The sequence below is a fragment of the Salvia splendens genome, chromosome 6 (assembly GCF_004379255.2).
Source record: "Salvia splendens isolate huo1 chromosome 6, SspV2, whole genome shotgun sequence".
In the NCBI taxonomy this organism is placed as follows: domain Eukaryota; kingdom Viridiplantae; phylum Streptophyta; class Magnoliopsida; order Lamiales; family Lamiaceae; genus Salvia; species Salvia splendens.
The window spans coordinates 38114256-38127529 of NC_056037.1; the positions used below are offsets into that span (position 1 = coordinate 38114256).

General features: G+C 34.8%; 2 protein-coding genes across 6 annotated transcripts; one reads left to right on the plus strand and one right to left on the minus strand.

Annotated features, from left to right (window-relative positions):
* LOC121807762 (E3 ubiquitin ligase BIG BROTHER-related-like) lies at window positions 1-3458 on the plus strand. 5 transcript variants are annotated; one of them, XM_042208075.1, is made up of 10 exons: window positions 5-70; window positions 194-279; window positions 836-910; window positions 1330-1508; window positions 1602-1839; window positions 2126-2163; window positions 2252-2308; window positions 2431-2567; window positions 2932-3040; window positions 3121-3458. In XM_042208075.1, exons 4-10 carry the CDS (start codon window positions 1368-1370, stop codon window positions 3157-3159), a joined length of 759 nt encoding a protein of 252 aa, XP_042064009.1. In that variant the 5' UTR covers window positions 5-70; window positions 194-279; window positions 836-910; window positions 1330-1367; the 3' UTR covers window positions 3160-3458. The 5 variants fall into 5 exon arrangements, with proteins under 5 accessions (XP_042064010.1, XP_042064009.1, XP_042064007.1 ...); XM_042208076.1 differs by having other exon boundaries at window positions 1-70; window positions 194-910; XM_042208073.1 differs by lacking the exon at window positions 5-70 and having other exon boundaries at window positions 145-279.
* LOC121807761 (probable transcriptional regulator SLK2) lies at window positions 3414-7681 on the minus strand. The gene is made up of 10 exons (XM_042208072.1): window positions 7446-7681; window positions 6073-7096; window positions 5794-5925; window positions 5567-5615; window positions 5174-5388; window positions 5009-5077; window positions 4702-4802; window positions 4507-4600; window positions 4358-4427; window positions 3414-4277 (listed from the first exon to the last, which is right to left on the minus strand). The coding sequence occupies exons 2-10, from the start codon at window positions 6940-6942 to the stop codon at window positions 3580-3582; spliced, it is 2298 nt and encodes a 765-aa protein (XP_042064006.1). The 5' UTR covers window positions 6943-7096; window positions 7446-7681; the 3' UTR covers window positions 3414-3579.
* Between the last annotated feature and the right edge of the window lie 5593 nt (window positions 7682-13274).

Genomic DNA, 13274 nt, shown 5'->3' on the forward strand with positions numbered 1-13274 from the left:
TGCAAGATCGATTAGAACAATTAACCGAGCAGCTGATTTCAGACGGCCGCAATTCGTTTATCAAGACAAGGTGAGAAGTAGGACCCAATTTTTCTGACTTTTACCACCACCTCCCACATATAAAACGTCTCCTTTTTCTCTTCTCTTTTTTTAATTTGTTCGGTTACATTTTACCTCACTGTTTTTACTTCAGTGTGTGAGGTGGAGGAATGCAGGCTTTGGAGTGAGAAACCAAGAGAGAGAGAAGGGGAAATTCAAGAATCCATTCAATCCTCAGTGGTGGCTAGCTCCCTTTTTGCTCTAACATTTCTTCAATTGCTTGTTTTACTTCAAGAACCCATCTTTTTGGGGCTCCTTGTTTTGATTTTGTTTTCCCATGGAAATTTCTTGTTCTTGATTGGGTATGAATACTGATCTGTGAAATATGTGAGCAAGATCCTGTCTTTTTCTTGTTTGTTTTTGGTGCTTGTTAATGGTGGAAGTCAATCTTACTTATGAAGCCCTTACTTAGGAAATGAATGATTAATTCAGTGAATAAATTACATTATCTTTGTTGTAAGTACAATATGTGCCTGTTTTATATTGAGATATTACTTGTTTCTTTGATCATATGTGTTGCATTCTTCAATAGGGATATACTATCTTTTTTTTTTTGTGTATAGAAATCAGTTGGTATGAGTTTATATTTTTTGTTTCTTTTAGCTTTGAACAAAGAACCTTGGGTCAACTACATGTCTTTAAATAATAATTTGGACAGCTTGACCCATTTTTCTGTATTTCTTTATTTCAAGATTGATTTCTCATGTTTAACAAGCTCGTTTCCGTTGATTTTAAGGGAAGCTGAATATACTGTTATCTGATTTCCCCTGGCTATGTGTAATCACTGAGGTATTGTGCATTTGTGCTTGAGGTTAGTTCGTTATCTTTTACACTTGAGATGATTTATTTCATGTTTATGGTGATATATTGTTCTAGCTTGGTTTTTATCATGAGCTCTTGATGTTAAATTCTAAAAACTCGAAGAGGTTTGGTTGGACTAGGCCGGAGGTGTATGAACTGAAATAGATTTGGTGTATTGTTTTCATTCATGTTTATGGTAATATGTTGGTCTAGCTTGGTTTTAATAATGAGCAATTGATGTTTAATTCTAATAAACTCGTAGAGATTCTATTGGACTAGGCCGGTGGTGTATGAAATGAAAGAGATTAGGCGTATTGTTTTCACCCACCTGTGAATTCTTGGACTGATATTGTTGTCAAACTTATTGTCCTTTCTAGAAATGCCATATTACTTTTCTGAACTTGATTCTTGAAGTACGAATTAATTTAGGGGACCTAAAAACCCGATTTCAAAGATATCATTTCATTATGGCTGAAGCACCGGTGATGGACAACGAGGTCTTTAATCATTATTTGACTGGTATGACGCCAGCTGAATTTGCTGAACATCTCAAGGATAGTTGCCCGGAATTTGGCGATCTAAATGTTCAAGAGCTTCTCTTAGTGCAGGTAGATTGAATGTTTGAAGACTGCTTTCTTGATAGCTGAGGATAAACTCTTTATCTAAGAAACTTACTGACATTTACATGTCCGAAACAACAGGAAAGTGCCTTCCAATTCATTCAGAACAAAAACCAGAACAAGGACACGGCCTCCAGCTATGGTGAAACTAGTGACGACAATTTGGTTTTGGAACATGAGAGTGAACTACCGCATGGAGGAAGTATCGAGCACCAATTAGCTCTTGATGAAGCCTTAGCAAGAGCACTGGAACTGGGAGACGACTTCAACTATCTATCTGTCAATGAGGATGCTGCTGTTACTGTTGTTAGCGCAGTTGGTAAAACATATTTCCTAAGTGCTTCATTTCTAACCTTTCTTATCATATAAATTTGTGTACTTGTCAGATGTGCCTTTGTTGTTTGAGTTATTTTCTTGTTTTCTATGGGGATTGAAATCAGTCTAGATGTGCTCTTTTGGATGTATGCCTCTTAAAGATGGATTTTTTACGGGGGGAAAAAGAGCACTACCTATTGCATTCTATTAATTCTATGTTCTCCTGTATTATTCCTTGTTTTGATTCTTATGTATTGCTAATGCTAAGAGGATTCGAACATAAATTACAGATAACACAAGATCAACTTCGAGAGCCACGCCTAGCAGGGTAATATTCCTATTCTCCACATTGGTCATTATTCTGTATACCAAAAATTCAAAATCAGTGTATATTTACTGTGTCTCAATCTATGCAGGCTGGAAGTCAAAACATAAGGCAGGATGACTTCGATCCTGATACAATGACTTATGAGGTTGGTTATGCTGCTTGTATCAATTCCTTAATGTCTTCTTCCAACTTTAAAAATCTCTGCTTAGGAATTGTAAAAGTGTGGCAACACATGGATATCTTTCTTAAGTCTGTATTCGTCTTTAGGAGTTGCAATCACTGGGAGAATCTGTTGGAAGCGAGAGCAGAGGACTTACAGCAGATCTCATCTCACGGTTACCAACATTCAGACACAAATCAAGCAAATCTGGCTTGTTCTCGAAGAAAAAGAAGGAAACAGAAGAGTATGGTTTCTCTAACTCTCTGCATTCCCGTTTCCTTCGATTATGTGGTTTAATAGCAAAGAACTGCCAAGGAATAAGATAAATGAAGCCTTAGGAAGATACTCCTACATCAGAAGTTTTACAACAATCAACTACCCTTACCGTCATTGTTAATCTTATCAACCTATGCATTCCCGTCTTCTACCTTTGAGCTAGTATTTTGTAAGTTAGCACGTCCTATATAAGATAGTGCCTTCTAAGTAGTGAGGCATTGCATTGCATTTCATTTGTCCAGGAAAGCGTGAGAAAGAAAAACCTCAATGTAGAACAACTTTTCTTTCATCGTGTCGCCTAACTTGGGGTTGTATGTGGCTAATTCTTTCAGGTGTGTGATATGCCGTGACGGATACAAGCAAGGAGCTAAAGTGATCAGCTTGCCTTGTGCACACCAGTATCATTCAAAGTGTATCAAAACTTGGTTGCAGCAAAACAAGGTAATATGGTTAGAGGTGAAGTAGTACTAATTTAAAGGTAATTGAAAAAAAAGAGGTAACCAGTTTTTGGTTGGTTGCAGCAATGCCCCATTTGCCAAAAGGAGGTGCTAGACAACTAGTTCGTGTTAGCGCTGAGCAGAGCAAGAAGTTGCAGCTTGCATAATCAAGGATTTCGACTGTTGTTATATCATCATCGTCTGTGTTTATGAACACACTCTCTCCAGTTTCCCCAATCCCAGATTCACTGCCTTATATAGATGATATTTATATCCCTCTGTTTTGTGAGACAGTCAACTAGAGAGGGAGACTGATGGAGATTTCATGTTCAAGTTCTTGAATTTCTTTGACATGTATGTCTATAATGAAGTTTCAGTTTCATTGCAATTTAATAGAAAGATTCAACATAAATTTTGAAGTTTAAATATGCAAAACACAGTCAAATGAAACCCAAGTGAAACCAGCCTATATAAACACATTATCGATATTACACTCCCTCAGAATCTGTATATATGTATACTATAAAATAACACACAGATTAGTTATCCCTTCCAGCTGAAGTTCATGCTTTCATCAAGATCATTGTTGAAGAAGCCGTTTTCGATCAACTCGTGGGCAATGTCCGGAACCATCTCATCAGAAGAACGAAGGCTCTCTGGAAAATATGACGATTTCTGGTCATAGCCATATCCCATATGACCAACAGATGCTGAAGATTCACTCTTGAAAGAAGCATCTTTGAAACTATTGCCTCTGCTTGGGGGCTGTGGTTGAGCTTTCAACATTGAATCTTGGTTTTGAATCTGCACGGCTGCTCCCCCATTGTTCTTTCTGTTCATGTCATGCAGAAACTGCTGAAGCATCTGATGTTGTAGTGTTTGGTTGTTTTGTGCGAGCAGAGGTTGACTCTGCTGTTTCTGTGATGCTTGGCTACCAATCTGCGGATTCTGAAGCATTCCCGGAAAAGCACCTGAAGACCCAGGAGTTGTGGGGACAGAAGAAGAAGACCCCTCGTGCTGATTTACGCTATTAGTTGAGTTCATTGAGTTCTGTCTCATCAGCAAATTCTGGTAGTTAGTCATTGCAAGACCACCAGGTGCTGATCCAGTTAGAGCTCCTCGACTCCCCGGATGCTGGCTACTGAGCCCAGGATGCAATGCCATGAGCTTGTTGAGTGTGTTGTGATCTGTCACCTGGACCCGGGACGCAGAAGAAAATCTGGGGAAACTGTTCAAGCCCTCTGCAAACATAATTGCAATGGTAATCATCAAATGGCTATTCAATCTAACATGGGTTTATATGTAGACATGTTCTTCTTACCTATAGGGCCTTTCTTTTGGTCACTGCAGAAATCCATTAAATCTTTCATGCTACTAACGACATCCGCTATCTGATAACAGTAGACAAATATGAGAAACCCGATGCAATGGATTGTGAATGTTAAAGCGTTTGCAATGGTTACAACATGCCTGCAGGCACCGGACATGTCTCTTGGAGAAGCCAAGATCATTCACCGACTGTAACTCCAAACTCCGAGCAAGTTGGAGCCCGGCTGTTATGACCCTGTAATGAAAGAGCATCAAATTAAATACCCCAAGCAGTCGTTACGCCACCACACCAAGAAGGAAATCTACACCAATCAAAGTTTTTGATTCCCAACTCACATAGCACTGTTCGCCTGTAAATCTTGATGGGAAACACCATCAGCTCCGCTCTCAGCTATCGTGCTTTGACATTTCTGGGCGACCTGTAGCAATCGATTAACCTGCAGCAGAAATTTGTTTTATAAGCTCAATGTTTATGTATAAACCACATTCATTAGTTATTATAGCTGCTTATCACAAGCAACAAATAACAAATTAGCATTAAACTAAACGAAGATTAGGATAGTAACAACATGGAAAATACACTACATGCTGGCAACACGATTGTTGGGATCAGCCCATGTGAACTCAACCTAAAGATGCCTACCTGGGATGCAACAATTCGACGAGGAAGAAGTTCTTCATGACGCCGGGCACAAAACTCCCAAGACAAAATCTGAGAAAAGTTGAGGTGGGGCAAGTGTAAATCAAAGTGAAAACATAAACAAGAGATCCCGACAGAGCTTTTATGTCGACTAATATTGCATGTTACCTTTAAATCAGGGGTGAAAAGAATGCGAAGATGACCCTCACGGACCACACGGAGTTGCTCATACACACTTTCTTGAACTGCCTTTTCATACTCCAGCATCATTATTCCCGAAGGGAATTTACTCTCACGAGGCAGGTCCAGGAACAGTAGCTCGTCAATTACACCACTGGCAAACTTGATCTCCTCGAGTCTAGGGAGCACTTCAAAAGTTGCCTCTGTAGAAACGACAAGAGAAGGCCAAACGTTCAGAGCACTAAAGCTAGCCGATTCACAAGTTACTTAGCCAACAACACATGCTAGATTGATCGATGCCTTATTTATAGTATAAGTTGAATATTGTTTCAACAAATAAATTAGCATAGGCAACATCTATAGGTTGAGATTAAAACGCACCAAACCCCCTTCCAGATTTTGAGCCACAAATGTCACACTGCCATGCATCCTGCGGAAGAAAAGCAAAAAATTACAAAATCGGCTTTAAGGGCACCAAAGACAGAAAAGTGGAAGGGTGAACAGAAACAGGCCACAGGCATAAAAGAGAAAAGTAAATGAATGTCATGGGGATGTTGTGTTTCGTTGTATGCCAATAAGCAAATAGTCAAAGGATAAGAGAATAATACTATTGCAGCCTGAGGAAACACCCCGAGTGAATGCTGCCCAACGCTATTATACAGTGATAGACACCATCTCTTCTTCGCACGTGGAGAGTAAAACTCTGCCACAAAATTTCTCCAATAGACAATGGTATTGTCCTAAAAGGAAGCAAGTAAGTCCAGCCATCATAAATCAATTATAAATGACATGAGAGCTGTATATCATTATCAACATGAAAAGGAGAACAGAACTCAACCAAAATAAATGGTATGCTAGTTAAATTCAAATGAGATTAAAGTACTAACAGCAGGACGTTGTCGATGGTGATACAGATATTGCATTAGACGACGAGAGCATACACCACCATCATTAGGTTGAACTGCAGTTGAAGATGGCATTCCCTGCATTTGAAGCTGGTGTCTTGACTGCAACTGCTGCTGTTGCTGCAATAGCTGAACCCGCTGCATTGGCGACATAGCCTGTAGAATCAGTTGCTCTTGCTGCCTCAGTCTCTGTTGCTGAATCAAAGCTTGCAATTGAGGATTCGAGTTCTGTAAATGCATGAAATCTTGTCTCTGAAATAGCTGCCGCAAAACCTGCTGCTGCGCAATATCTTCCTGCCTTATATCCAAACGGGGTTTTTTCTGCAGCTGAGACATTGTAGCTTGGTCGAGGGCGAAAGAACCGTGCACACTTGCACCACCAGGAAACTGAAGCTGTCCCGTGCGTGGCAAAGACGTGGCACTAGAAACTCCATGATGCTGCTGGCTGTGCTGCGAAACAGCATCTTGATTCGAACTTTGTTGCACAACTGAGGATCCATCCATGACAGAAGAGCCTGAAATGCTAATATTATTAGATGAGAATGACATAGGCGAGGCAGGCAAGCGCATGTAAGATTCGGTATTAACACTAGCACTTCTTTGAAGGTTGGGACCTCCTGAAAGCCCCGAGTTCGCATCAGTAACCAAAGAACTTGCCCCAACACTGGGGCCAGAGCTTGCCAAACTGTTCAAGACTATATTGCTGACATCCCCAGAAAAGGGACCAGGTAGTGAACTCAATGAACTGGGCTGGGAATTTCCCGGAAACTGGCCTTGTCCATCCCCTCGAAAGAAAACTCCTGAGCTTGAAGATAATTGAGCCGTTCCTACGGCCACCCTCGAAGGCACCATCCGTAACAGGGATCCAACGAACAATCAGCTCCAGTACTCAGAAATCAGAATCTAACACAATGGCTACAACAGTTCAAACCAGCTAAACAAATATCCCCCAAAACTTCGGTCATCTATGCCATTTTTCTCACCTAAGATACTTGCAGATCCAGAACTGTCAGCAAGCAGGGTATTAGTAGACAAAAAATACAGCAAAGAAACTAAAACAGAATATAAAACACAACATAAGTAAAAAACGATCCATAAAAACCCCCAAAACTATTTTCAACAAACCCTAATTTCCAATTACTGAAATTTAACACAAATTCACTAAAACACGTATCTTTAGCAACTAAAAAGTGAAAGAAAAACAGAAGCAAATTATTTACAACAAACCCACTGAAATTTAACACCAATGCACTAAAGAACATATCTTTAGCAACTAAAGAATAATAGGAAAGCTGAAGCACAAACTCATCAACACTAAAAATGAGCTACTGCCCAACAAAACAAAGATTACATACCGTGGAATTCCAATCAGAAAAGTAAATGAGCCATCAATCAAACCCAATTCGATGTTAATTACTTCGGATTTCCTCACGCAACTTTGTTTCTTTCTCATGTTAAGCGTCAAATTAGTTCATCTCATTTCGAAAATTCACAAACAACCCAGATTCGGGAATGCACAGAGGTCTGCAATTGAAGTGATCAATTTAGAAATTTGTATAAACTTACTTGTGATAAGAAAAGGGGAAAGAAAATTCAGCTGGTGATCGGTGCGTAGCTGAGTTACATAGCGGGAAACAAAATGGGGTTACCGGCTACAGACGGTCGAGAATCTTTGATCACCGGGTGCAGGCAGTTAGAGACACGTGTCCGATTATTAGTAGGGGTGTTCACTGTAGTAGAATCAAGGTATCTTCGTCTGTCCAATGTTTACGTGGCGAGATAACATTGGAAGCTGGAATCGCTCTGGCTTGAAAGTCAATGCCAATTGTTCATTACAAAAATTATGAACTTGAAATTTGTACTAATAAATTTCACACAAAATCAGTTTTTTTAACTCATACAAAATTTACTATAAGGGATAAATTTCGATCGAATTTTAATTTTATAGAACTACCAAATAAATTAATTTATGTACCTTTAGGGACAATGGTCTTATTTATAATTTATTCTTTATCATTTCTCACACAAAATTTCTTTTTTAAAAGGTATTAATATCATTTTAAGTTTTTTATTCTGTTAACTGCGTATAATCGAAAATTTAATATATTTTACTATAATATTTCAAATCAAAGTGATCATATTCATTTCAATTAACATTATTGCTCAAATGATATTTATCGTGTGAATCAAATATTATAAATAGGAAATTTAGTAGAGGTAATATGTCCCGAAAATCACCTGCATTGTTCTAATATGGCATTTCACATGAACTTAAATATTGTTGAAAAATAATAAACTTATCCCTTTTAGTGAATTTTCGATGAATTAGGAAAAAAATAATTTCATTGAAAAATTCACTACAAAGGCTAATTTCATTATTTTTGCAACCAACTTCAGAGTTCGTGAGAGAAACTAAATTTTGCTATAATTTGCAATTTTAGAGACCAATACCCCGATTACTAATATGACAAATTGTAGGGATTTTGACATTTTCTTCACTTTGTATGATGGTATTTTGATTTTACCTTTGGTGTATATTGTTGATTTGGTGCACATGTGTTTCAAATTGATGATGTGATTGAATTATTTGTAAAGTGGTTTATAAAAAATTGATAAAATTCATATGCGATATTATCCTCATAGAATATTTCGGACGCTTCATTAAATATTTCACCCAAATAATGAAATAAGACCTCGCGAAAAATTTGAGGTCTCTTCTTTCTAACAAATATTAGTAAAATTTATAGTTTACGATTGATTTTTTAACGTTGCGGGATGAACTATAAATTACTAACAAATTTTCATGATTTTTCTAGCATTTTTTGCTTATCAATACTCAAGGCTTGTATTTTAGTGATTTTACGGTGATTTTTTTTATAGTGTAATGGTTGGATCAATTGAAAGCGGATGAATGTAATTTCGACGATTTATTTAGCAATCCAAATAAAACCTTAAATTTAGGAATTTTTGAAGCTATGTCTAACATTTCACATAAATTAAATGCTGTGTATAAGTCGACCTACAAATTTAACAATTAGTTATTAGTTTTGTTCCTTGATTTATTTTATTTGAAGAACTTTAGATCAAATCGAATGCATGCTAAAAATAATGTAAATTGCTTTATTGAATTGGTAAACTTTTAGCCCACAAAACATGAATGAATATATATAAGCAGCCCGTATGTTTACATGGGCCCAGCTTTGGCATAAGATGGGCTTAGATTATATCAAAACCCAACACCAAATTCTTTGGGCTGGATCTATGTATAAGAAAAACTTATTTTCTTGATTAGCAAAATTATTTTTTCAGAAATCAATATAAATTGTTTATATACAAACCCTTGAATGGTAATTTACTCATGTATTTTTTGCATGTGCTACTATCTCCCTAGGCATCCCACAAGATGTGGGATAGTAATTGTTTTTGGGTAAATAAATAAATAATGAAAATAACATTTGTATTCTTTTACAACAATGTATGGCAAACATATTTAAATATAATATTGATTAGTAGAGGTATGGTATTATTAATGTTGTCCCTACATAAAAATATATTCAACTAAGATGATTTAAGATGATCCTAGCAATAGTTTTTAAATACTCCATATATGTATGAATTAGTAATCAAATACGTCCAGTCATTATGAGATCCAATATATTGAAAAAGAGTTTTCAACAACTAGATTTAGATCAAATACAAAATAATGTTATTTAATTTCAACTACAACACATATGACAAACCTAAATGTGGATGGAAGAAAATAGTACTACTATATACTACTACTAATCAACTGCATATCCAAATCATAGTTGATTTTCAAATCGTCATCATTGCAAAATGATATTAATAAAAAATAATTTATTTTTATTTTTTAGGAGAATTGTCCATGTGGCCAACTATTAATTATATTTTATAGAAATTGTCACATAATCACTTTATAAACAAGCTACTTTATTTATACACTTTATAAACAAACATGGTTTAAAATAAGAGCTGTCACTTTTGAATTACCATGATTAGTTGGACAAACAGACTACTTAAATTACAAAGAATATTAACTTGAAAGTATTATAAGCTTAAGTTAGATGTTTTAACTCGCAAACTAATTGATGAATTTTATAATAACATACCCACCAATCCTTATATTTACTAGTAGGAGTAGTTCTTTTGATTTATTATTAGGCTGTTGCATTATCATTTTCTATTGGCGGTTGGCTTCTCATTTTCATAATAAATATTTTTTTATATTTCCTATAGGTGAATGGAGGGACTTTTGATTTGTTTTAGTTGGAGTGTTGTGACGAGTTTAAATGAGTGGTACCATTCTTGATTGCCTATTAGAAGTGTCGATTGAGTGAGTATTTTGATTAAGAGTTATTTAGATTTAGACTAATAAAACAGAGTTAGAAGTTTCCATTCTTAACTCAAAGTATTTGAATTACGAATTAGCTCATAAAAAAACACGAACACTAGAGAAAATATAAGGCATACGATTAAGTATTCAAAATAAAACTAGAAAATGTGAATCCCTACTGAATCTAAAAATAATCAACTTAGAAAGTGATGAAACTTGAAGATATGAAGAACCAAGGCAAATATGAAATAAATTAACCATAAACATCATTATTAGCCTAACATTAGTCACCTGGCTCACCTTGCTCCAGAAGCAGACTCGGGTTCGAGTATGAAGTACTTACTCTTATTTTATGCTACATTTAAATTATGAGTCGACAAGATATGTATTAGTAGTTCATTACCAACCCTAAATATGTTTAAAAATAAGCATTTTGGATTTTTTTAATCTATGTGATCGTTTATAATATGCAGTAGCAAACATTGTCTCTTAGAAAGCCAAAATTTCAATATTTGGTTGGAGATTAGAAATTCATTAAACATATAATTAATCTTTAAATTGTCAACAAAACGACCGTCATATTTGGTTGTAGTGTCGCATCGGTCTGTGCGACAACAGAGTATCTATTTCTCTTTTCCTATTCTTCAATGCCGCATACCGATGCACGGTTCTGAACTCGCCACGTGTCCATTTGGATAATCATGCGGTGTAAAAGTGTCGGTGGCATTTTGTGAGAGACAGATAGAAGCAGTCGTATGCTCTGTGGTTAATGACCAGTTTGCCCATCAATGTTTAAATCTGTTTTAGCTATAAACTTTAGGAAAACACAAGCCTCAGAGTATTATTAAATTATTTTTCCATTTTAATATTTTATTTTATGTGTATGAGATTAACCTTTAGTTGGTAAAATATCAAACAATGCTTCCAAGACATTAATATTTCCAATGTGTACTAAAATTACATAAATTAATTTAGTACTCCACTCTCTTCCTTCTAAGTTTAGATTCGTATACATTTCTTTTCAAGACATGTCAAGTTAAATTAGTTACTACTATTTTCTTTATTATGAAAAAATTAATTCATTTAATCTTTATTAATCTTCTAACTATAGTATATTCGTGATGCAGCTGTAAGAATATTAAATCTGATGATATATACGAATCGAATCAAAGTTAAGGAATTTAAATTATTTACCTACTAAAGAAAGTTGGTGATTAAAGTTGTAACTTGTGAATGTACTTTCAAATTATTTACTCTTTACTATCATTATTATGATTATTATAAAGGGACTTTAAAGTGCCAAAAAAATGAGTAGATGCAACTAACATGAAAAACATTTGAACGATGATTAGTTAATGAGATGATTTAGTAGGAACCTTGTAATAGTTTAATTCATAAATGACACCCCAAATGATATACCTAAAACATTGAATAGTATAACTTTTTAAATGTGATTTTGTTTACACTACACCTACACTACTAGCATAGATTGAATTTCATAAGTTGGTACATATTCAACCATGCCCAATAATTATAGTTAGTACATATTCAACCGTCCCCAATAATACAAAGTACTAAAAAAATAAATAAGAGTATATTACGGTACCATACTACTAATAATTAGCATTAGTACCGTGAAAAGGATGGACTATCCTAATTATGAATGGATAAAATTTATTTTATTAATTAGTAGTACTAGATGGGAATTTAACGTGCAAATTACTACATTTTGCCTAAATTATGTTGGACTATCCTAATTGCTCCGTTCGTTCCATAGTAGTGAAGTTATTTTGTCATTATGATATATATTACATAATAGTGAAGTCATTTCATTTTTTTACTAAAAGGCAACATATTCTTTTCATTTACTTAGTTACTTTACTCAGTCTTACTTTATTTTCTCTTCATATCTCTACATTTTCCACTTTTTACTTTATTATTCATTTACTTAATTCACTTCACGCAATTCGCATGCTGAAAAGAACATATCCACTACCGCAAAATGAAGAGAGTATTTATTTGTAATTTTGCAACTAATCAAACTTTCTAACACAAACATTATTAAATGACTTACTTATGTGACATAACACTATTAGACGTCAATTAAAATGATGTGACGTAACACTATTAGACGTCAATTAAAATGATGTCACGTTGTAAACAACGAAACAACATTGTACTACTACTATTTTCAATACTATACTAATTTCAGTTGGTTTACTCTTTACCATCCGGTTTCTCATTTTTTCTCATTCTCATTAGTTCTTTAACATAAATAATAATAATAATAATAATAATAATAATAATAATAGCATGTAATCAAATGTAAATTCTAAATATTGTAATCTAGTTATAATAAAACAAACAAAACCATTTAATTTAGCATTATACTATTTTGTTTTGTTGCCTACAATAACCATTTTGGTTGACATTTAATAGTGCCACATAATTAAAAAGTCAAACTATACCAGTGTTTAAAGTTTAAACCTTAATATGTTGCCACACAAGAACATATCCGTAATTTAATTGCGAAATCGGAATAAACTAATACTCTATTCATATGCTAATACCTAAACCATTTTGACTTAACTCGAATTGTAAGAAATAAAAATAAAAGTGATTGAAAAAAATTAATAAAATGTGCGAACTATCTTTATAGGTTACTTTTATAAATAAAAAGTAGTGAGAAGTAAATGAAATATTTATGACAGACGAACAAAAAGAAGACTACTATACTATATACTAATATTTGTTCGTGGACCGAAAGAATAATTACTCTATTTATATGTGAACAGAGACAATAATTAAATAGTCTATCTATAGATTTAAA

Coding starts and splice junctions, on each gene's coding strand:
- LOC121807761 (XM_042208072.1), bottom strand. CDS start 6,942: ATGGTGCCTTCGAGGGTGGCCGTAGGAACGGCTCAATTATCTTCAAGC. Junction 5,078..5,173: donor TTTTCACCCCTGATTTAAAG/GTAACATGCAAT, acceptor AACTTTTCTCAG/ATTTTGTCTTGGGAGTTTTG. Junction 4,803..5,008: donor GTCGAATTGTTGCATCCCAG/GTAGGCATCTTT, acceptor TTTCTGCTGCAG/GTTAATCGATTGCTACAGGT.
- LOC121807762 (XM_042208076.1), top strand. CDS start 1,368: ATGGCTGAAGCACCGGTGATGGACAACGAGGTCTTTAATCATTATTTG. Junction 1,840..2,125: donor TACTGTTGTTAGCGCAGTTG/GTAAAACATATT, acceptor CATAAATTACAG/ATAACACAAGATCAACTTCG. Junction 2,568..2,931: donor AAAAAGAAGGAAACAGAAGA/GTATGGTTTCTC, acceptor TAATTCTTTCAG/GTGTGTGATATGCCGTGACG.